Genomic DNA, 23,407 nt, shown 5'->3' with positions numbered 1-23,407 from the left:
GGCCCAACTAGGAAGGACCTTATCGTATTACTTTGGTCGCAGGAATAAGGGCTTACAATCTGGAAGATTTGGACGAACGTGTTGTACAACGTCCCTGGAATGTAAATAATCTACGAAGGTACTATTATTAAATAAAAGGCACTTCGGCCGTTTTTTGTTAAAAACTACATTGCGTTCATTGTCTTCGTTCGTTTAAGTATCAAACTGAAGCTTGGTATGCCTGGATCCTCGGACCACATACCTCGTCTAAATTGATATTTTTTATCAAGTGTTAAATAGAACCTAAGTTACGTCTGGTCCTCGGATCATCTACTTTGGGAAAATTAACATTTCAACTGTTTCATTCAAGTGTTAAACAGAACCTAAGTTACGTCTGGTCCTCGGATCATCTACTTTGGGAAAATTAACATTTCAACTGTTTCATTTAAGTATCAAACTGAAGCTTGGTGTGCCTGGATCCTCGGACCACATACCTCGTCTAAATTGATATTCTTTACTAAGTGTTAAACAGAACCTTAGTTATGTCTGGTCCTCGGATCATCTACTTTGGAAAAATTAACATTTCAACTGTTTCATTTAAGTATCAAACTGAAGCTTGGTGTGCCTAGATCCTCGGACCACATACCTCGTCTAAATTGATATTTTTTACCAAGTGTTAAACAGAACCTAAGTTACATTTGGTCCTTGGATCATCTACTTTGGGAAAATTAACATTTCAACTGTTTCATTTAAGTGTTAAACAGAACCTTAGTTATGTCTGGTCCTCGGATCATCTACTTTGGGAAAATTAACATTTCAACTGTTTTATTTAAGTATCAAACTGAAGCTTGGTATGCCTGGATCCTCGGACCACATACCTCGTCTAAATTGATATTTTTTATCAAGTGTTAAACAGAACCTAAGTTACGTTTGGTCCTTGGATCATCTATTTTGGGAAAATTAACATTTCAACTGTTTCATTTAAGTGTTAAACAGAACCTTAGTTATGTCTGGTCCTCGGATCATCTACTTTGGAAAAATTAACATTTCAACTGTTTCATTTAAATATCAAACTGAAGCTTGGTATGCCTGGATCCTCGGACCACATACCTCGTTTAAATTGATATTCTTTACCAAATGTTAAACAGAACCTAAGTTACGTCTGGTCCTTGGATCATCTACTTTGGAAAAATTAACATTTCAACTGTTTCATTTAAGTATCAAACTGAAGCTTGGTGTGCCTGGATCCTCGGACCACATACCTCGTCTAAATTGATATTCTTTACCAAGTGTTAAATAGAACCTTAGTTATGCCTGGTCCTCGGATCATTTACTTGGGGAAAATTAACATTTCTTTTCTTTTTTGTTAAAGTATCAAAAGCTTTGCATACCTAAGTCAAAAAACCATATGCCTTACTTCATATATTTGACATAGTTCAACTAGAAGTCCAAAATGAAGAATCAGTTACTTAAAGTCTCTCTGACATAATGATAAATGGATAAGAAATCCATGAGCATCACTTAATGAAGTTTCCTGGCATATTAAGCCTGCCTAGAGTATCAATTTCAATCCAGGTTATGGCTTTAACTTTAGTAAGAGCAAAAAGATAGTACTTTTGGAGTGATACGATTAAAAAAGAAAACAAAAAGTGAGAGCCATCTAACAAGGAAAGTAGATTTGTGCTTATATTAGATTCCAATAGTACTTTTGCAATTACAAAAAAAACTTGCGAAATTACACTTAAAAAAAAAAAAGAAGGAGAAAGCAACAACAAAAATTATGGAGAAGCAGTCATTGTTTCAGCTTAATCTTCAGAGGGCCTTTGGGGTCTTGAGGAGGTGGAAGTTGCACCAAGGACTCATCGGCATTTCCTTTGCCTTTGGGATCATCCTTCAAAGTTATTGGATTAGCTTGATCACCCAGCTCATCCTTTGAAGATTCCTGAAGGTCACTTAAAGGCTGTATGTCTTTTAGTGCCTTTTCTTGTGCTGGATCAACTTGTTTGAGATCATCTTCAGGAAGAGCTAAATCTTCAGCCAAATTGCCTCTCTTATCGTCAGATGATACCTGGGCAGCTTCGTGGGCAGTTTCAGGAATGGTAGAAGCTCGAATTGTAGGAGGATAATAGACATTCTCTGCTTTCCAAAGAGTGGAAGAGGCGTCAACCCCAGCTTGGGAAAGTGCCTCATTCCACACTTGGAGGCAGTAATGCCTACACACCTCGGGAACCTGAGCCTTGAAGGTTTCCGTTATTTCCTTCACACCTATATCATAACCTTCCTGTTCAGCTCGGTCCCTTTCGATCTCGGCCTCTTCTTTTGCTTTTTCAGCTCTTTCCTTCTCTTGAAGGGCTTCCTCTTTGCCCTTGATGGCCTCCTCTTTAATCCTCTCAGTCTCGTTCAGGTCTTTCTTGAGATCCTCAATAAGCCTTCGTGCTGCGGAGAGGTTATCGTCGGCTTGTCGAAGCATTAATCTCTGGTCCTCGGCCTGTTTAGTCGTTGTTTTCAGATTAGCCTCTAAACCTGCCTTATCACTCTCTGCCTTAACCAACTTGGCCGAGACCTCCTGCAGCTTCTTCTTCTGATGGTCCGAAATCTTCTGGGCGGTTTCACGCCTTGACTCCTCGGCCCTCAGGGATTTATAGGAACTGATGGCAATATCTTCTGCCCTATGGGCAGATTGAACGGCCTGTGAGCGAAAAATATAAAACTTATACATACATGTATTTTAAAAAAATAATAATAAATAAAAAAATAAATAAATAATAGCCAAAGTTTAGAAGAAAAAATTCACCATTGCAAGCTCCTTCTTCAAAATCATAAATACATTATGGTCCCTTTTCTTTCTAAGTTCACCCATGTCCTTAGGGAGCAACAGTGCTTGCTCCAATGCATCTGCGATGCATGCAGCTGTCCCCTCATCGGAGTTTCTGATGGACGCGTCCACGGTGATAGCCTGGTCATCCATGGACATGTCAGGAAGCCACAAAGGGGCGTGCACGGCCACTTGTTGTTCGGTTCTTTTTTCCAACCTAGTCTGCACGGCCCGGGCCTACTTACCACCCCTTTCAATCTCGGGCTCCTTGGGAAGAGAGCCCTTTCCGGCCTCCGCCACTTCCTTTCCTTTAGGCTGATCCCTTTTCCTTTTAAGGTCAGGTGTGTTGGTGCGTTGAGTTTGGGAAGGAGGGGGAGGAGGAGGGAGCCTAGTTTCAGGGCCTTTGTTAGCACCCTTTTCTTGTGTCCGAGGGCGTACCTCTTTAGGAGGTTCTTGGGCTCTAAGGCCTTTGTCAGCGCCCTCAAGAACATCTTTTAGGCTGGGCTTAATCTTACATTGAATGCCCATGTTATCAGGTTGTTGAGTAGTAGCTTGCGAGACTTGTGTGGAGGTGCCGAGGATGGGAATTGAATCTTCAGGAAAGAGTGGTTGATTAAAAACCTCAAACTTGTCCTCGGAATCAGATACCTCAACTACTTCTTCTTCTTCCTTTACGGTAGGGTGGGAAGACGTGCTTCGCGGGGGATTGATTGTGTGGGGAAAGGGACTATGGGAATCCCAACTGGAACAAGTTGTGGTGGTTGGATTGGTTGGGTGACCAAAGTGTCTTGAGGAATAGGAGTCCCCTCTGGTAGCAAGAAACCTTCAACGGCAATGCTAATCCGAGGAAGGCGAGGGTCGTGGCCTTTGATCACACACTTCGGCGCCTGAAAGGCTTTGGATATCGGAGTGTAGCCGAGGATCAGATGAGCCGCTCGGAGTTGGCCGTCAGTATGTATGAAAACCTCAGCTTGTAGGATCCTATCCAACCGTCCGAAATCGACAAGATTAGGATGACGATCCGTTGTGTGTGGATCTGTAGAGTTATCCAAATAGAAGAGGGTAGGAATAAGTAAAAAGACAAAAAAAAAAATAGTATGTATATAATAATATAGTGGTTTTAAGGGTTCTATATATAAGCCAAAAAACTTCACCTAGAGTCCCTTCCCTTGTCGGACAGGGGAGGCCGTCGTGCCAATTTCCTGATACGATCAGGAAGTCGTTTTTTAGGCCCTTATTAGATTCAAGAACACGAATTAGCCTAACGGTATCTAGATTTTAGGTAATATTCGTCTTTCTTGCTTAGGTAATGGAGGTTATAAACCCAGTTCACATCGTGGTGAGTGAACCCTAGGTTCATCATCTCATTTAAGGCATCTATGGAACCTAGGATCCTAAAGACATTTGGGGCGCACTGGGTGGGAGCTAATCTAAAAGCCCTAAGATAGTCCCTAGTCATGGTTCCCATGGGGATTTTCATTCCCCTTTCGATGAACGCAATCATCGGAATTACAACTTCCCCTGTTTTTCTTTTTACATAATATTCCTCCTCGTTACAATACCTAATAGATACGTCCGAGGGGATTTTGTACTTAACCTTGAACTGCTCTATTTTTTCGTTTGAATCCACCAGGGACGCAAATCTACCCATCTTTGAAAAAGGGGGGTGTGAAGAAAACTAAAAAGAACTACGCCGAGGATGAAAGATACAGAGAAAAAAGAAAAAGATGGAGAGGGAAAGAAACAAAAGAAACAAAGAGCTGATAAGGAGGGGAGAGAGTATTGAAGAACTTACTTTAAAAAAGAAGAAGGCACGGTCACCTCAGACAGGGTATTTGATAAAAAGAGAAGGTATGGGAAGATGGCAAGTGTGGCAGGTACGTTATAAAGTTACTGTAGTGTGAAGAATTTTGAAGGAAGTTAGTACTTATATATCAAAAGGAGTTTTGAAGCGGGCGAATTCCTGCCTCAACACAGGAATCGCTCTCACCCGTTGGATATGTGTCACATCTTTGAAACGTGGGAGACATAGAGGCGCCAGTAATTAATTCGGGGGCGTTTCGCATACCGAAGTATCGGGAACACACGACGGGTAATTCAAAAGTTATTTCCCCGTCAGCAATATTGCCAAAATTTCGCAGGATAAAAAGGTGTTTTAAGTCGAGATCCTATTTTTTCCTCCCGAGGTGAAGAAATAAAGAATCTCGAGGGGCAATTGTAAGGGCATTGGGCCCAGTAATTTACCAAGGATGGCCCAACGAAATCTTTTGGGCTAGAAACCCAAATCCGAAGACATCAAAATGATCTTGGAGTATCTGAATGTATCTCATAAAGAAATGCCAAGTAAAGATATGATAAGCGAATGACCAATTACGTCCGAGGAGTAGATTTGTCCTCGGATTGTTAAGCCGAGGACATAGGAAGAGAAGTTTAGTGTCATCGGGCTATGTTATAAAGAATCCTACGACTACATGGATACACAGTACACGTGGAGGACAATAGAAAGAGCGGTGGAATATCTAAGGTAAAGCTGCTACCACCGCCCATACATTAAAAGCTCAGTAATTGATATACTGATTGCATAGATGGAGGGATGGGACCTGAGCATGAAGTTTGGAACTTGGTCCCTAACCCCAGCGGGCTTTAGGGAAGAATTGATGGGACAAGTATCCTAAACTTGCATTGCAACCATAAGGTGGAAGCTGGTGAAATAGAAGAAAAAGAAGTATAAATAAAGGGGAAGACCTACGAAGCAAGAGGAGGCTTTTTCAAGAAGAAAAAGGGCCAATAGTATATGATAATCAATAATTGTATCCAACCGGAGGAAATACTAGTTTAAACTATCCTCGGATTGTGTCCGAGGTAGAACTTTCAGTCTTACTATTACAAATAACTCTTTATTTCGTGCCATTGGGCCAAAAGCCCGTTCTCTTCCTTGTTATCTAAACCATCCTTGAAATCTAGATTACAAACCCATCCTCTACAAATTTATTGTAAAAAAGACTTTTCAAGCCCATTAGATTGGGAATTTGAATTGTGTCCTTACAGAAATTTTTTTACAAGTGCATGGATATATTGAAAATACACACTAAGATGCATAGCATAATTTTTATATATATAATTTAAATACTATTGATAACCGCATGAGAAATAATTAATTGTAATGATCCTATTGGTCAATTTCTTTTTTGGGTTTATCACAAAGATGATAGAATTAGATAAAACATTAAAAATATATATTGCATTTAACTACAAATTTTTTTATAATCACAAGGATAAGGTTGGTTACACTTTGAATTTTCCACAATCTATAATCATTGATTTTGGCAAACCATTAAGGAAATCATAATTGTAAAACTTTTGCAAAGCTTAACAAATAATTAACTATAGAACAAAATATTGCATCTTATTATTTAAGTGATGCTATAATCTGAGTAAAAACATACAATAAAAGAGACTTAAAGAAGCCTATGCACCAACTTAAACATTTCAAGAGCGATTGAGCATCTTTTGCACATCACTAAAAATTCTTCATAACCGTAAGGATAAGGTTCATCTCAGTTCCAATGTCCCATTCCAATTTTGTGGCATGCTTGAAAGTTTGGAATTTTATACATGTCGGTTCCTACAATAAGTAGTCGAAGCATTTTTCGGCATTTGACAAGCCAATGCTTCTCATGTTCATCATTTAAAATTTCCAAAAGGTTATTAATGTCTTCATTATTTGACTCACAAAGTAGCATGATTCCATAAATATAAGGTGCAATAAAATTGCCACATGGAAGAGTTTTTTCAATTATTTTTTTTCCTACAGTGACTTCTTCATTCAAAAAATATTGGTAGCTTCCCACTATTAGTAGCGCGTAAGGATTTTCTGCTTCATAACATGAAAATGTTAAGCTTTTTTCTTTGTCATGTAGTAGAGCTGGATGATTGAAATACAGAGTCAGCTCAATTTGTTGGAGGACTAATTTCTTTTTTGTTAACTTCTTAAAGCGTTTGCAACTAATTAAGACAAAGGAAAAAAATTAAATTAATAGACTGAATTATTTATATAGAGGGAAATGAATAAGTATTTACAAATTGAAGAAATAGTTTTTTTACCTTAACTTAATGTTTCCTAAGAGTGTTGCCAAATCTTTGCCCACTTTCGAAAAAATTTCAACCCATATGTCATTAGGAAGGTTTTTTTAAAGTTTTCATATTGTTGTTTTGTTTGAAATAGTATTATAACATTTCATCTAATATTTATAATAAAATCATTTTTTAAGGTTCATAGTATGATATTATATAATAATACATAATAATCACATGTTTAAGAATTTTGAAATGATTATACATGAATTTGATAGTGAAATGGTTTAATTCGTATAGAATTTTGTATTGAAATTGGTTCTTAATGAATTTCATTGTTTCTATCCGTTAATATTAATACTTTACAGTTAATGTTAGTGGTTAATTAGGTTCATTGAATTGCTGTTTTAGTCCCCTAACGATTCACAGTATTAGATAGTGGGAAATGATTCGGATCCCAGGAATATAACACAAACAAGTTCAATAAATCAACAAAAACGAAAATCAGTGTAAAACATAAAGGAATTGAATTTGCTTAGAAGGAAGGGAAAAAAGTTATAACATAGAGAAGAAAATTGATCAAACTTATTAATTATTACTTATTGAACCGTACAATAAGAAGAATCCAGAAACAAGTATAAAGATAGATTCAGAATTGGGTCACTGCTTTTTTCAAATTTATATTCAAATATTGGTAAATTATTAAAGATTGACAAGAAATCTGATTCATTTAAATCACTCAACATATTATGTATTCAATTTTAATTAGTATATATCTAGTCAGTATGAGTTTAGTCATGGATGTTTATAGGTGATCTTATTATTATATGTTTAAAATGACAAAAAAATGAAAAAGAAAATAAATACGAGTTATTATCATGTGATATGGTGAAACCTCCCATCGAATTTGACTCTTGTCATAGTTTATAGTTTGAAAAAAAAATTATCAAAGACTTGTGGGGTTACTGTTCAATGTGACATGAATTATTAATTGATATGATATAATTCTTGTCATGTATAAGTCAGTATAACTTTGTTAGTTTCCGTTCAAATTGACAAAAATGAAATGAAAGAAAATAAGAAATCTAGCTTTTTACAATGCAACAAGGCAAACCTAATTAACTACTATGTAACCAAGTCATGGTCTAACTTAAAATATTACTACGAAAAAAATGGTGGAGTTATTACTTGATTTGTAATGTTATAGTCCAATATGAAATAGAAAATAAAAATAAATAAATAAATAAACTGAAAAAAGTTGTTTAGTTACCTACTTGATTTAAGGTTATCAGCAAATATAACAAATTAAGTTATTGTTACCTTTTGATTAATTAACTATTTAAATACAATATGATTGGAATATATAATATTTACTTTATAATGATTTTTTTTTATTATTAGACCAAGATGTTAATGAATTAAAATAATTTATTTATTTATTTAATCGGGGCTATCATGCACTAAGAAAATAATATTTTTGAACGTAGATCTTGTCTACAATTTAAAAAAAAAAAAAAAAAAATTGAATGGTTACAAAAATTATGAGAGATTTGAACTATGATTCAACTAATTCAGGAAATAATGCTATCCATTGAGTTACAAAATACTCTTAGCTTATCTTAAACTTATAAATTATGTTCTGTCTAATGACTATGCTTTTGAATTTCATATTTGATTTGTATTCTTTTCAATATTTACAAAATACTTTTGGCATATCTTAAAATTAAAAATTATGTTTTGTCTAATGACTATGCCTTTGGTAAGGAAATTAGTAGTTCTAAAGACTCAGTTCGTTGGTAACAAAGTTTCCAATATTATGACAATCTCTTGTGGGGGAAAAAAGCACAGCAAATAAGAACATAAACTGTGAAAACATAAACGACATTTGTTAAGACAATAAGCTGTTTACAGCGTATACTATTACGCAATCAGGGGAAACCTGATTGACAAAGGCAAACAAATAATTTTTATGAAACATGAAATAAGAAATAAACATGTAACATCAATCATAGGCAAGCAAAAAAAATTTTATAATTAAAGAATAAAAATTGTTCACAAAAAGAACGTAAACAATAGGCAGATGAAAGAAATGATTAATCAAACCTTAAAAATGGTTGGAATTTGTTTTGTAGACCATAAACCAGGACCATTAAAATTCTGAGTTTCCTTGCAATTTGTTATGAAACAGAAAATAAACATGCAACATCAATAGTAGGAAAACAAATTTTTTTTATTTATAATTAAACAATAACAGTTATTCACAAAAACAAATGGAAGTATAGGCAAATGAAAGAAAGAAGTAATTAAACCTTAGGAAGCATAAACCAGGACCATTAAATTGTGAGTACAATCTGAATCTATGGAAAACCTCTTCTTATATAAGATACAAAAATACCCAAATACATGCATCATTGATACCGAGAGATTCTTATCAAATTCCATAGCATCCATTGAACAACAGGGGAGCTATATATGAAGGTTATTATTGGAGAAGGGGAGATGAACCTTGAAATATGCAGGTGTGAGAAAAAAAAGGGCACACCGAAATTACAACTGATCCACTTAAATTTAGACAAATAGAACCACATGAATCTTGACACATGACACAAAATTAGAATTCTAATTTAGAATTGCAATTAGAATTTCTCTCTGCTTCACCTATTTTATATATATATATATATATATATATATATATATATATATATATATATATATATATATTGCATGTTGACACTTTAGCATAAATTTGCAAATCCCTATTGCAACATCTATAAACTTAAATGTTTTCAACCCGCAATTAAGTAATTAACATCTATCTCTACCTTGAGTTGGGTGTTGTTAGGGTACTGCATTTTTTTATTTATTTATTATTATTACTTTTAATGTGTGTATAAAATATAGATTATTTTATTGTGATGAATTGTAAAATAAAGAATAGAATGTAGAGTATGTTGTCAAAGTTATTTATGGTTGGCTCCGTTTTCACCTTGCCTACCCGTGGTTCAAAACTTAGCACTTTGCCCAGCTGAAATTAGCTTCGTTTGTCTCCTGTAACACACATCTGTTAAAAACAAAGATAAATATGTATCTTCACTCCTCTTTTATGTCTCTCTCCTTTCAAAACAAGAAAAAAAAAACATAAAAACACAGAAACAAGATCAAATAGGGGATTTTGTAAAGAAACAAGGTATGTGTTAAAACTAAATGAATAGGTAGATCTCAATTTTTTTTTAAGCTTCAATATATATATATATATATATATATATATATATATATATATATATATATATTATGGAGAGGAAACTACAAACTAAAGGAAACATTAAAGGGGGCGGTAGATCATTAAAGCCAAAATTGAAGGAAACACTACATAATAAAGCTAATGTTAAAAGAGCAGTTGGTGAAGGATTGAGCTAAATATAGGATGTTGCCAATGATTGTGTTGATCGACCATTTCTGATATGCTACATTGTCTCTCTCTCTCTCTCTCTCTCTCTCTCTCTCTCTCCGATGGTGGTGTTGAGGAGGACAATTGGTCACCAAAGCAAAAACCTAACAACACCTAGATCAACCACCATTGTTTTTGCAAGGAATCCATGCTGAAGGTCTAGATTGGACTGTGACGCCTTTGATGGTTTTGTTTTGGTTTTTCATTTTATTATTATTATTATTATTTTATTTTATTTTTTTTAAGCTTTTGGGTTGTGAGTTTGATTTGAGTTTGGCTTGCTAGTGGATGTTGATCTGATTTCGGTGGTATTGTGGCTTATGGCTTGTGATGGTTGTGGATTGTGGGCGTGCTTGTGGTGGTGGTGGTTTCTAATGGTGGCTATGGTGGCTGTGGGTGGAGAGAGAGAGAGAGAGAGGATGAGATTTGTGGTGTGGATGATTTTGTTTTGATTTTTTTTGGGTTTATGTTTAAGATTTGTGGTGCGGTTGAATGTGTTGTGAGAAATTGCTTGTATTTTGGATGAATCATCTTATCTCCTTTCCTCTTCAATTTTTTTTTAATAATACCACATTTTGATCTTGTTCCTTTGTGTTATTATGCGTTTTCTTTTCTTGTTTTGGGAGGAGAGAGACATAAGGCAAAGACATATTTATTATTGTTTTTAATGGAAGTGGGTTACAAGAGAAAAAAAGAGAGTTAATCTTAAATGGGCAAAGTGTCGAGTTTTGAACTATGGGTAGATAAGTTTAAAACAGGCCTAATTATGTTGAGATTTGTGGTGTGGATGATTTTTTTTTGGGTTTATGTTCAGGATTTGTGGTGCAATTGAATGTGTTGTGAGAAATTGCTTTGTATTTTGGATGAATCATCTTATCTCCTTTCCACTTCAATTTTTGTTTTTTTAATAATACCACATTTTGATCTTGTTTCTTTGTGTTATTATGTGTTTTGTTTTCTTGTTTTGGGAGGAGAGAGACATAAAGTAAAGACATATTTACTATTGTTTTTAACGAAAGTGGGTTACGAGAGAAAAATAAAGTTAATCTCAAATAGGCAAAATGTCGAGTTTTAAACCATGGGTAAATAAGTTTAAAATGGGTCAAACTATTGGTGAGTTTATTATAATTTGCTCAAGTGATAATGTAAAATTGATAAAATGACTTTTTGGTTATGCAAATGTTTTATTTTTATTTTTGTTTTTTTTTATGGCATTTCCGAATGAGAATACTCTTATCCTAGCAACATGCAAAAATATCAACACTATTTAGAGCATCATATGTAGAGTTTTTTTTAAAAAAACAATTGGTGTCACAGTAAAATGGAAAATAGCTAAAAACAATATTTTCATTTGGGAACAACTTATTTAGCTAAAATTGAATACTTTTCATTGAAAATATTGTAAATAAAGTTAAAAGGTAGTTGATATAGTACAGTGGAACCCATAAATAATACAAAAAGTGCAATGAGACCTATGAATAGTAGTAAAAATAAGTTGAATAATAAAAAAGATGACTTTTTAAGCCAATGCCAAACGCAACATTAGTGTCTATTTGGAAACAACTTATTTAGTTGAAATTGAAAATTTTTTATTGAAAGTACCGTAGATAAAGCTAAAAGTGCAATGAGACCCATGTATAGTACTAAAAAGTGTAATGGGGCCATGTATAGTAGCAAAAATAAGCTGAATAATAAAAAAAAACTAGCTTTTTAAGCCAATGCCAAATGCAACTTTAGTGTCTATTTGAGAACAACTTATTTAGCTGAAACTGAAAACTTTTGGTTGAAAATACTATAAATAAAACTAAAAATTAGTTAAAATAATATATGACACATGAATAATATTAAAAAATATATGAAACTTATAAACAGTAACAAAAATAAACTGAATAGTTATAAAAGTAAATAATAAAAAAAATATGTACTTTTCAGTCCATACCAAACATAACATTAGAGCACCGGATGGGGAATGCTAAAATAAAGGAAAAAAGGACAAAAAAGTCAAAGTTGTCAAGCTGTCAATTGGTAGCAATTGATTGACATGTACACGGCATGATTGAATTGGTTATACAAACATACTTGACTATCCTTACCGGAGAGGAAGTCCAAAGCCAAACCAAACCGATTAATAAATAGTGATAGATATATGCATTGTCAAAAAACTCAGAAGGGTCATCTTTAATCATAGTCATCAACTCATCATCATCAGCTCTTATCTACAACCCAAAGACAGAGCACTGGAAAACTGTTTGTTGGGTATTTCGATTTTTTCCTCTCTTAATTCAATCTTTGGGTAAGCTCTTCTCAACTTTATATCTCAACCATTATTTCTTGTTTTTTTTTTTTTGGTAATATATATATATATATATATATATTTTTTTTTTTGTTTTCTTCAAAACCGGGAAATAGAAATTGAAGAGAATACCATCAAGGGGTCAAAAGGTGTATTAGGCTTAGGTGTTTTTGGGTTTTCTCTTGCACCAACCTATCTTTTCTCAGCAATCAAACATGGGTTTTTGATATTGGTTGAAAATTTTGTTGCTTTCTTGTTTTTCACATAAGATTTTCTGGGGTTCTTCTGGATTCGATTTTATTTTCATATTTGTCATTCAATCAATGGTTTTTTTTGTTGCTTGTTTTTCCAGTACATTCAAGAAGAATGACTAGAAGCATGTTTAAGCAAGAGCATGACTTTGGTATGGATAAAAGCTTTTGTGTTTGTGTTCAAATGCCTTGGTCTATCTTATATTGTTTATTAAACCAAGTTAATCAATTATAGTTCTTTGTTATACTGGTGAGCTCAATTTCATTAATTTATGATGTCTGTCTCTGCAGAGAAGAGGCGTGCAGAGGCTGCTAGAATTAGGGAGAAATACCCAGATAGAATTCCAGTGAGATTTATTATTATTCTTATTATTATTATTTTTTAAAATTTAATTTCTGAGTTCAATGTTGTGATTAAATTGCTATTTGTTAATGTCTGCATGTCTTCTTTTATAGGTTAAACTTATGTGTTGGCTTTTATGTTTTGATTTTGAATTTTTATAATAAGTAATGCAATTCTTATTAATACAAAAAAAGAGTCACTCAAGTACATTGGGAGGGGACCATCCAATCAATCACACAAATTACATGAATCTATCACATCAATAACGGAACCTAAAGACAGACTATGCAAATTTGACATCCAATCCAAAAAAGTTCCAAAGAAAATTAATTTGAGATCAGGCATACTTCTTTTTGTGTCCTTGAAACACTGATTGTTCCTCCCTCCATATACCCCATCAATACTGAGGCCTATCTGGTTGATAGTATTTTTTACTACAACTAATTTGCATGCCTCACCTTTTTTTGTATGTTCTTTTTATAGTTTTGTTTGGGGGGTTGGGGTTATTGAGTTTTCATACAAGGAGGATCTCTGCGTCATGTTGAATTTGTTGTGCAATTTTTTTCCTCAACAAGGGAAGTTCTACAAGATATATTGGAAGAAATAAACAGCCATAATTCAGCTTTATGCACATGAGCCTTCCCCTTTTTCAATTAAAAAGATTACTTATAGGAAAAGATACATGATAGAAATAGCGGCCATATCTGCTTAAAACTCCTGCGATGGTTAATGGCTTGTTGAACTAATTTTTGTTCAGCATGAATGCAGCAAATTTCACCTGCCATTCTGACCTCAAAATGCTACCTGGTTCAGCTTAGCTGGGTTCTATATACTGATGAATTGTGGATAGTGTCTAAGTTAGGTATTTCCCTCCACCGTGCTTTTGGGTGTAGGATTAAAATTATGGTCTTACAGTCCTATAGTGATTGGAATGGGAGGGCAATTCATGAATGCTTTTTATTTTATACCTAATGAAAGTGAAACTTATTCTAGTCTCAAGATATATATATATATATTTTTTTTTTTTGGTAAAATTTGTAAGATGAAGTTAGCTAAGTAAAAAGTAAACTCATAGGAAAATGATTACTTATGACAATATGGATTCCATACAAATGACTTACTGGTTGATAGAAGTCTTTATCTTATGAAGAGTTCCAAGATGACCGTTTGTTGAAGCCTAATATCTCATGTTAGTCTTCAGCCTTTTTTGAATCCTAGGAATCTGCATTTGTTTTGTTTTTTGTTTTTTTGTTGGGATAGATAGGAGGACGGTGCTGGTGGGGTTCAAACCCCAATGTCTAGGCACCACAAGAGGAGTTTGGAACCACTGGGGTACCCGTCAAACCCTGATAAGACTTCATATACCCAATTACCTATTAAACATAACAAGGTGAATGGAAGGTGAATGGGAATAAGCAAATCCTTTATCCAATTTAATTGGTGTTTGATTTTGAAGTTGGAAGAACCAAAACTGATGCAGCACCAAAACTGAAGAGCAGAAAAGTAAGAAAGCAAAATCTAGGTATTAGCACATAGGTTGGCTAGAATCAACACCAGACTATTCAGAAAATTAAACAGAAATATTATTAATGAATGAAGCAAAACTGTAAACTTATCTCCATTTGAGTACAATAGCGTGGTTGTCTAGACAACCAGGATATAACCCTAATATCAATTGACTTAGGAAAACCCAATTTTTGATATACAAAAATAGCCTTGACTCTAGGAAATTAAATAAAATACCAATAGTCTAATTAACAAATAAGACCAAACAAAACAGAGGCTGCTTCCTTGTAATTAATAGTAGGCCATGCCACCCGCAAGAACTTCACTTCACTAAATTAACATCTAATGGACAAATAAAAAAAAATACAATTGACTTCTAAAATTACAAAAAAATAAGTTAATTTTTTTTTTCTTTGCACTTCCCACATCAGTTTTGTAATCCTATTTTGTGCTTTCTTTATTGGAGAAGGGAAATGGAGCATTTTACTGTTGTTGCAGCAGTATTTTAGTACTGTCAATGACCCTATATTTGAAATTATTGAGGGATAAGATTATATATCTGGTGCCTGCTAAACTTTGTGCTGTCTTAGAATAGGATTTTAACATATTATCACAGAAAAATTAACTCCAGCAATGTACCCCTTAATCCCTGAATTATTTTACAAAGAAAAACTCAGTCTTTGCAGCCTCCCAAGAATGTCTGGAGCCAGGGTAGAGCATTATTAGGAATTTATTATTGATGTAATATGGGTTTTTCTACCCCATAATGTGTCTTATGGAATTGATGTCACTCATTTAAACATGCTTTTCATACTTAAAATCAGATCCAATTACCGAGCATCAGATTCCTGTAATCTAGTATGTAATACAGTTGTTCTGTGCTGACCAATTTCATAATTGTAAAGAAATGCAACTGTTAGCAACTTCCTTTGTAGCATTAATTTATTTTGCTAAAGAGTGATTAGATAGTACTTATTCTAATTTTGTTATAGGTTAGCACAATAGTTTCTAATTTATTCTTGATAAAGTTACAAATATAATTGTATATCATTTGAGACTCTCAGGGCTCTCAAATTGCGGTCTGATTTATATTTTCCTTTGTGCTTCTAAAGGTGATTGTGGAGAAGGCTGAGAGAAGTGATATTCCCAACATTGACAAAAAAAAGTGAGTTCCAATTCCATATAACTAAGCCCTTGTCCCTCTAGTTTCCCTTCAGCTTTTAATTTTTGTATGTTCTATTTATTAGGATGATTAGCATTTAGTAACAGTGAGAAACAAGTTCCCTTAAATTCTAGCATTTGTGTGCGTGTGCATAGGGTATGCATGTGCAAGTGTGTGCATGTAGGAATGCATGAATGTATGTGCACTTGTGTGTGGGGTAATCAGCGAGAGTCAAGAGAAAATTATACCATAGTGGTCTTAGTTAGCTTTTTGATGTCTTATTTTTATTTATTTTTTGGGATTGGTAAGTTATACATGCGCCCAATTGGTCTTGAACCCACTACCTTACACTCCACTAGGAATTTATAAGGGGAAGAGGTGCCAGTTTAGCTGTAGCTCATTGGCGATGTTTCTATGTTTTCTTGTGGAGTACTTATTTTATCTCTGTCTGAAGGCCAAACATAGGACTCAAATGGGGAAGAAATAGGGACACACTACTACCTAAAAGACCATATTATTATTTTCAAGTGTTTGCTTGAAAGTGAAGATAACTTTAATGTATTAACGGCGCCATTGAGTTCTCAATCTTAAATGGCACCTTCTCTCCTTGAAAGAGTCTGATTTAAGGTGAGGTCTTGGGTTCAAGGCTCACCAGGTGTGTGTGTAAACCCATACTTGAAATTTCTATTAATGATAATTATGAAATTACAGATACCTTGTCCCAGCTGATCTGACAGTGGGTCAATTTGTCTATGTAATTCGGAAGAGGATTAAACTGAGTGCAGAAAAGGCAATCTTTATATTTGTGGACAATGTGCTTCCACCAACAGGTAACTGCTATAAAATTTGATGAGCTCTATGCAAATGTGCGGGTGATGCTGGGGTTTAATTTCCTTTCTATTGCACATTTGTTCATGGATCATGGTATACATTGTTATTCCTCATCAGATTAAAACTGAATCGAAAAGATCTTGAAGTTACTTTTCAAATAGATAATTAGTTTTCACTTTTCACTAATAATGATTGGAAGTGGTATAAATTCAAATGTATAACTATTCAAAATGATAGATACTAATTGTATATAAATATATGAAATTCGTTTCCACTAATAATGATTGGAAGCGGTATAAATTCAAATGTATAACTAATCAAAATGATAGATACTAATTGTATATAAATATCTGCAGGAGCTATAATGTCTACCATTTATGATGATAAGAGGGATGGCGATGGATTTCTCTACGTTACATATAGTGGAGAAAACACATTTGGGTGACAAATTACATAGCCCCAAATCCTCTGTAATTGGTTTCATATCGTTGATATCTTTGTCGTTACTCAGTTCCGCTCTTGCATTGCCTAGAACAATACTGGTATCATGCCTTAGTGTGAACCTAGTCTGTGTTTACGTGTACAGTTGTATTTTGTATATAACATTTCAACGAACCATATGATGCCTTTCCATTGATATGTAATTTGTCCCCTCCAATTTACGTGCTCTCTTTGGTGATGTACATGGGAAGCAAGACATTAAAGGGCTTCTTTGGCAGTCTCGGGCAAAATTGCTCTTGAAGTATATATTGAAATGAAACTTAGTGCACTCACCTTTATCTTCTTCTTTTCTTGATAAGCAACTTGTTGGAATTCAATGTCATTAGGTGCTTTAAGTTTATAATTTGGTACTTCATTAGCATAATGAAGGAAATAATAATGGGGAAAGTTTAGGTAGGAATTATTGTGGGAGGGACACTTGGTGTCCAAGTCAAGATGGCAAGTTGCATTTTTATTTATTTATATGATATGAGTTCAAGTTACACCTAGTGTGACTTCATAAGATTTATACATTTTTTGAACCGTAGATCTTAATAAGATCTAACGGTAAAAAATAGCACTACTTGCTATATAATAAATGTTCTAAAAATTAATGATTCGTCAATCTATAATATACATTATTTTTTATTTTCCCCAAATTTACTATCTTTTTTCATTAATCCTGAAGTTCTCACTTTATGTCTAGGCTCACCTTCACTTCCATGCCTCTACCTTCTCCACTTCTAGTGAGTGAATGAGTTATATATGAGATTGACGTAGTGGAATATTAATGATGCAAGTTCAAAGAGATTACGAATGTGTTTGGATTCACGTTTGCATTTCAGCCCGTTTCAGCCTTTTTTTTCCCCTTGGACGTGCACTTGTCACTGTTCATTGGCCATGAACAGTGATTTTAGGCCAATGAACAGTGATTGCAAGTGTGAACAGTGTTTTTTATATATTAAAAAATTATTTAGGTATAGTATTTTCAGTTTTTAGCAATAAGTTCTATCTAAACGGACCTTACATGTTAGGTTGAGTAGAATGGCAGTCTGGGACATGTGATTCACGCTCACACTGGCTTATATCGATTTCATTCTCATTTACCTAGTTGGTTTATTTTTCAAAAACCAATGACTTCTTGGATGTTATGGCCACTGACATGGGAAAATTTCCCTTCAATTTCGTAAGGGAAATTGCATTGGAGTACCTAAATCAGGAAAATGCTCGAGCTATTGGAAGGAAAAGTTAGGAAGTTCATGACATTTTGTGATTCTATTATATGTTACTTGCAGTCCTTATTTGGATTAGCACACGTTATGAAGATACCACTATTTAGGCAAGCTCATGTGGGTTGGGTTGGACTTATGTGATGTGTTGAATTTTTTTTAACCCACTAGGGTGGGTTGAGTAAAAAAATCCTCTTAACTTGACCAAACTCGACCCATGCACACCCCTACCTCGTTGTATATGTGGTTAAGCGAGGTGACCCAAGTTTCCTTCCACATTAAATGCTTGTATTCAAAATCAAATTGGTTAGCATAAGTGGGTAATTGGATGGTTGGATGTTAACAATTTATGGGCAAGCTGTGAGTCCATTTCAATGATAGGATTACTGAGTCTTTTGGCTGAATGTTGCCGAAAACTGAGTCTTTTGGTGCTATAAGTACTGTTCAAAGTTATTTGTCAAAATGAGGAAAGAGTGAATTTTGGCAACAATGTTGCCGAAATTATAACAAAAAGTATGAGAGAGAAAAACCAAGTGATGTGATGGAAGGATTTGAATTTTGGTAATCTCATCATCGAAATTCTTGCTGCCCAACTGTGAGGTGAAGTGCCCGAAAGAGGGTGGCTAAAAGGAAACCAATTGTGGCAACCAAGTTGCCGAAATTCTAGGGGAGGGAGGAGAGAGAAAATAAGAATTGTAGCAACCAAGTTGCCGAAAATGGGAGGAAAAATAAGAAGAGAAAACCAATTATGGCAATCGAAAATGGGAGGAAAAAGGAAAAAAAAGAAAGAGAGAATTGTGGCAACCAAGTTGCCGAAAATGGAGGGAAAAAGAGTAAAATTTGAAGATTAATAGTAATTTAGGCAATGAAGTTGCTGAAAATTGAAGGAAAAAAAAATGTAGCAATTGATTTGTGGCAATGACATTGCCGAAATAGAAGGGGGAAAAAAATTTGTGACAATGGATTTGTGGCAATGGCATTGCCAAAATAGAAGAGAAAAAAAATTTGTTGCAATTGATTTGCTGAAAATTGGAGGAGAGAGAGAGAGAGAGAGAGAGAGAGAGAGAGAGAATTGTCTGGATAAAAAAAAATTTTGGACGAGTCACTCACATTCACATCACCTCATCTTTTCATTTCTTCTTCTCCAAAGTACCTGAAATATATTCTTTGTTCATTTACAATAAAACCTAAGCTACTGATATCACACATAGGAGTCTTTTGACCGAAGTAGTTTGGTTTGTGTGTATGTCATGTTCTTTCATTTGTCCAATAATATAGATTCAAGTACATTAACAAAACACATACATAAATTTAATTAGAGAGTCGAGGTGCTTACCACAATTGTGATACCAACCGAAAGAGTGAGAATTATAGAGTGATACTTGCAAAAAAAAAAAAAAAACACAATCAGATAATAATAAATAAACACAAAATAACAAAAATACTCAAAAGTTTATACGAACCAGTTTGACCCTTAAAAGAGTTCAAGATATTGTATTTATAATGATATCAACAAGTTACTTGAGATTTGCTATTCAAGGCAATATTCTGCAATGAGTGAAAATAAAGTATTCCTAGCATAAAAGCATAATTTTTTTTTGTGTTGAGAAGCACCTAAGTCATAGGCTGATTATAAATTATCAACTACAAAATAATCAAATTCATGTATGGTGACTATTACAATTTATTATGGTAAATTTCAAATATAATTAAAATTCTTGTAGTCCTAACCATAAAAAATTCATTAATCTAAAATTTGAATAATAACAACAATAACAACAATAATCATAGTCATACAAACAATATTAACAACAACAATGCATTTTTCTAAAAAAAAAAAAACAACAATACATAATATTTTACAATGTATTAGCTTCTAATATTTACAAAGTATATATTTATACGATAATAATAAATCTGTTATTTTCTAGAGTTGTAAGTTAATAAGCAAAGCAAAAAAAACTCATATTAATCTTAAACTTACTGTCCTTAGTGGTGTACACTGAAGCAAAGAGAAGAGTAATATAGCACTGCAAAGGTAAGTGAAACAATATGAAAAATGTAGGAGATGCAATGCTTTAGTGATGGTGCCTGTCTTTTATAACGAGGAGAGAAATGAAAAGACAAAAAAGAATAAGAATCCATGACATAGATTCATATTAGTAGGCTAGGTTTTATTGGGAATGATCAAAGAATATATTCCAAAGTACTTGGAGAAGAGAATAATAGTTAGAGGAAGAAGTGAGGTGATTGACTTCCTCCAAATTTTTTTTTTTTAATCCAGGCAACTCTCTCTCTCTCCTCCAATTTTCGGCAAATCAATTGCAACAAATTTTTTTCCCTTCTATTTTGGTAATGTCATTGCCACAAATCCATTGCCACATTTTTTTTTCTTTCTATTTCAGCAATGCCATTATCACAAATCAATTGTTACAATTTTTTTCCTTCAATTTTCGGCAACTTCATTGCCTAAATTACTATTAATCGTCAAAATTCACTCTTTTTTTATCCCTCAATTTTCGGCAACTTGGTTGCCACAATTCTTTCTTTTTTTTTCCTCCCATTTTCGGCAACTTGGTTGCCACAAAATTTTTTTTCCCCTCCCATTTTCAGCAACATAGTTGCCACAATTCTTATTTTCTCTCTCCTCCCTCCCCTAGAATTTCGACAACTTGGTTGCCACAATTGGTTTCTTTTCAGCCACCCCTCTTTTAGGCACTTCACCTGGCAGCTGGGCAGCAAATTTGGGCAGCAAGAATTTCGGTAATGAGATTACTGAAATTCAAATCCCCCCCATCACGGCACGGTGTTGCCGAAATTCACTCTCTTTCCTTATTTTGCCAAATAACTTTGATCAGTACCTAAAACACCAAAAAACTCAGTTTTCTGCAATATTCAGCCAAAAGACTCTAGGATTACTAGTCTAAATCCCTTATCCCATGATAGGATTTATTTTCTATAAAATGTTAATGTCGAAACAAATATAACTTAAGAGAAGAAGAAGTATTTTTCTTGATACTCTATATAATATCAAATTAAATTGATCGTATATATGATTTTTTTCAGCTAAAGTTTAATTCTTTGTTTGATTATACTCATTCTTGTATTCCATGATTGTTTATTTTGTTGTTTATAAACCTTGAATTCATTAGTACTTTTATCTTATGGGTTATAATTTAACTTAAAAAAATTTGGTTCATGAATCATGGTTAGGTTAAAAATTTAGGTTGTTATATTGAAGGTCCAGGTCGTTATCAATAAAATCACATTACAGTGGAACATCATATCATCTTGATGTAATCAATATGCTATCATAGATTTTCAATTGAAAGAGCTTGATAAAAGATTTGGTAATGAGGGGCCAAGATGGGGTTTTGCCATTTTAGCAAAAACAAATAGCAAAATGCCCATGTTATGAAATTATTTAGGCATTTGCCCCCTATTTTAAACTTAATTTTCTAAAAATTGAGTTTTAATGAAAAACTTGATTTTTAGAAAATCGAGTTATAGGCAAAAAACTTAAAAAAAAAAAAAAATTTACATGGAACTTGAGTTTCATGTAACATTTTGCAAGTAACTTAATTTTCATTAAATCGAGTTTTTCATTGAAACTCGATTTTTAGAAAATCTAGTTTCAAAATAGGGGCATATGACTAAATAATTTCAGAACAGAGGCATTTTGCTACTTGTTTTTGCTGAAAGGGGCAAAATTCCATTTTCTCCGGTAATGAGGCGTTGTAACATTTGACACTTAGATCAACTTTGGATCCGAATAGTGCTTACAAATCTTTTAAAATTGATGATATATGTAGACTTGCAAAAGAGTTTTATCCTCTTGATTTTTCGAAGTAGAAGAAAAGTAATTTGAGATTTCAGGTTAATTATTCAAACTTGATGTGCTCAATCATCCAAAATTACAAAATTTGTCTTCTATTGTAGAATTTTGTCAAGGATTGATAAAGACCGAAAAAATTCAAAGAAATATCATCTTAATAATAGATTGATTCGTCTTGTTCTAAATCATCCAATGTTTATCATGTCTACTACGACTGAATAAACATTTTCGGTTATGAAAGTTGTTAAATCAAGACCTCAACACAAAATGGAGGATGAGTTTCTTAAAAATAATTAAGTTGTCCATATTGAAAGGGATTGCATACAACTTCAATTAAGATTGATACTCAATGATGTTTTAGTTCTCTAAAAGATTGATACTCAATGATGTTTCAGTTCTCTAAAAGAGTAATGGTTGCAATCTTCGATACTTTGTTTTTTGTACTTTTGTTTGTTATTTTACAAGTTCCTACATGTTACCTGCCTGATATATCATATAAATCTAGGCATATATTCATAAATTTTGAAAAAATATACTTTTTGATATATACGTATAGTGCTGTAATTTTTTTTTCCTAAGTGGAAATGGGTGGGGGAGTTGCACTTTACCCACTAGATCTGGGGCCATACTGGGGCGCAGGGGGACTATAGTGAGCCATAACTTCTCAACCTCACGAGGAACACCAGTGAACCTTGAACTGTTGTGAGAGGTAACCCAAGTGAGTCCATAGTCGGACTTGAACCTTAGACCTCACACTTAGTAAATCTTGTGCATCATCCAAAACCATTAGACCACATTTCTCCACGGTTCATTTGTTTTTTGAAGTTTTTCACATCTTTATATACATGGTGGAAACATACCATATAAAGAGAATAAAAAAAAAAAATTCTTATTGAGAGACAAAGAGCCACAATACTTTTGAAATATTGTTAAAAAGATCTGGGATTGAATCCTTTCTACCAAAAAAAAAAAAAAAATCATTGATATTTTAAGATAATAGTAAAGAGTAATCATCATAAGCCAATGTCATGACTTCAAATCAATTATGTCTATATAAAAAAGATTAACTTACTGATTTGGTCCTCTAATTATATGATAATGTTTAATTTGGTCTCTTCGCTATTAGTTGTATTAATTTGGTCATTCAACTATCAATTATGC

The 23,407-nt window shown here is 33.6% G+C and overlaps 1 protein-coding gene across 1 annotated transcript; it reads left to right on the top strand.

Annotated features, from left to right (window-relative positions):
• The first annotated feature begins 12,374 nt into the window (after positions 1-12,374).
• LOC142617160 (autophagy-related protein 8f-like) lies at positions 12,375-17,471 on the top strand. The gene is made up of 6 exons (XM_075789884.1): positions 12,375-12,609; positions 12,962-13,012; positions 13,152-13,207; positions 15,822-15,874; positions 16,583-16,701; positions 17,059-17,471. The coding sequence occupies exons 2-6, from the start codon at positions 12,976-12,978 to the stop codon at positions 17,145-17,147; spliced, it is 354 nt and encodes a 117-aa protein (XP_075645999.1). The 5' UTR covers positions 12,375-12,609; positions 12,962-12,975; the 3' UTR covers positions 17,148-17,471.
• The last annotated feature ends 5,936 nt before the right edge of the window (positions 17,472-23,407 follow it).

The sequence above is a fragment of the Castanea sativa genome, chromosome 11, assembly GCF_040712315.1.
Source record: "Castanea sativa cultivar Marrone di Chiusa Pesio chromosome 11, ASM4071231v1".
NCBI lineage: Eukaryota > Viridiplantae > Streptophyta > Magnoliopsida > Fagales > Fagaceae > Castanea > Castanea sativa.
This window is presented reverse-complemented; position numbering and strand designations above follow the sequence as displayed.

Bases quoted from the DNA above. Each gene is read 5' to 3' on its own strand.
- LOC142617160 (XM_075789884.1), top strand. From the start codon at position 12,976: ATGACTAGAAGCATGTTTAAGCAAGAGCATGACTTTG. The intron at 13,208-15,821 runs GTGAGATTTATT...GTGCTTCTAAAG, and splicing joins AATACCCAGATAGAATTCCA to GTGATTGTGGAGAAGGCTGA. The intron at 15,875-16,582 runs GTGAGTTCCAAT...ATGAAATTACAG, and splicing joins CCCAACATTGACAAAAAAAA to ATACCTTGTCCCAGCTGATC.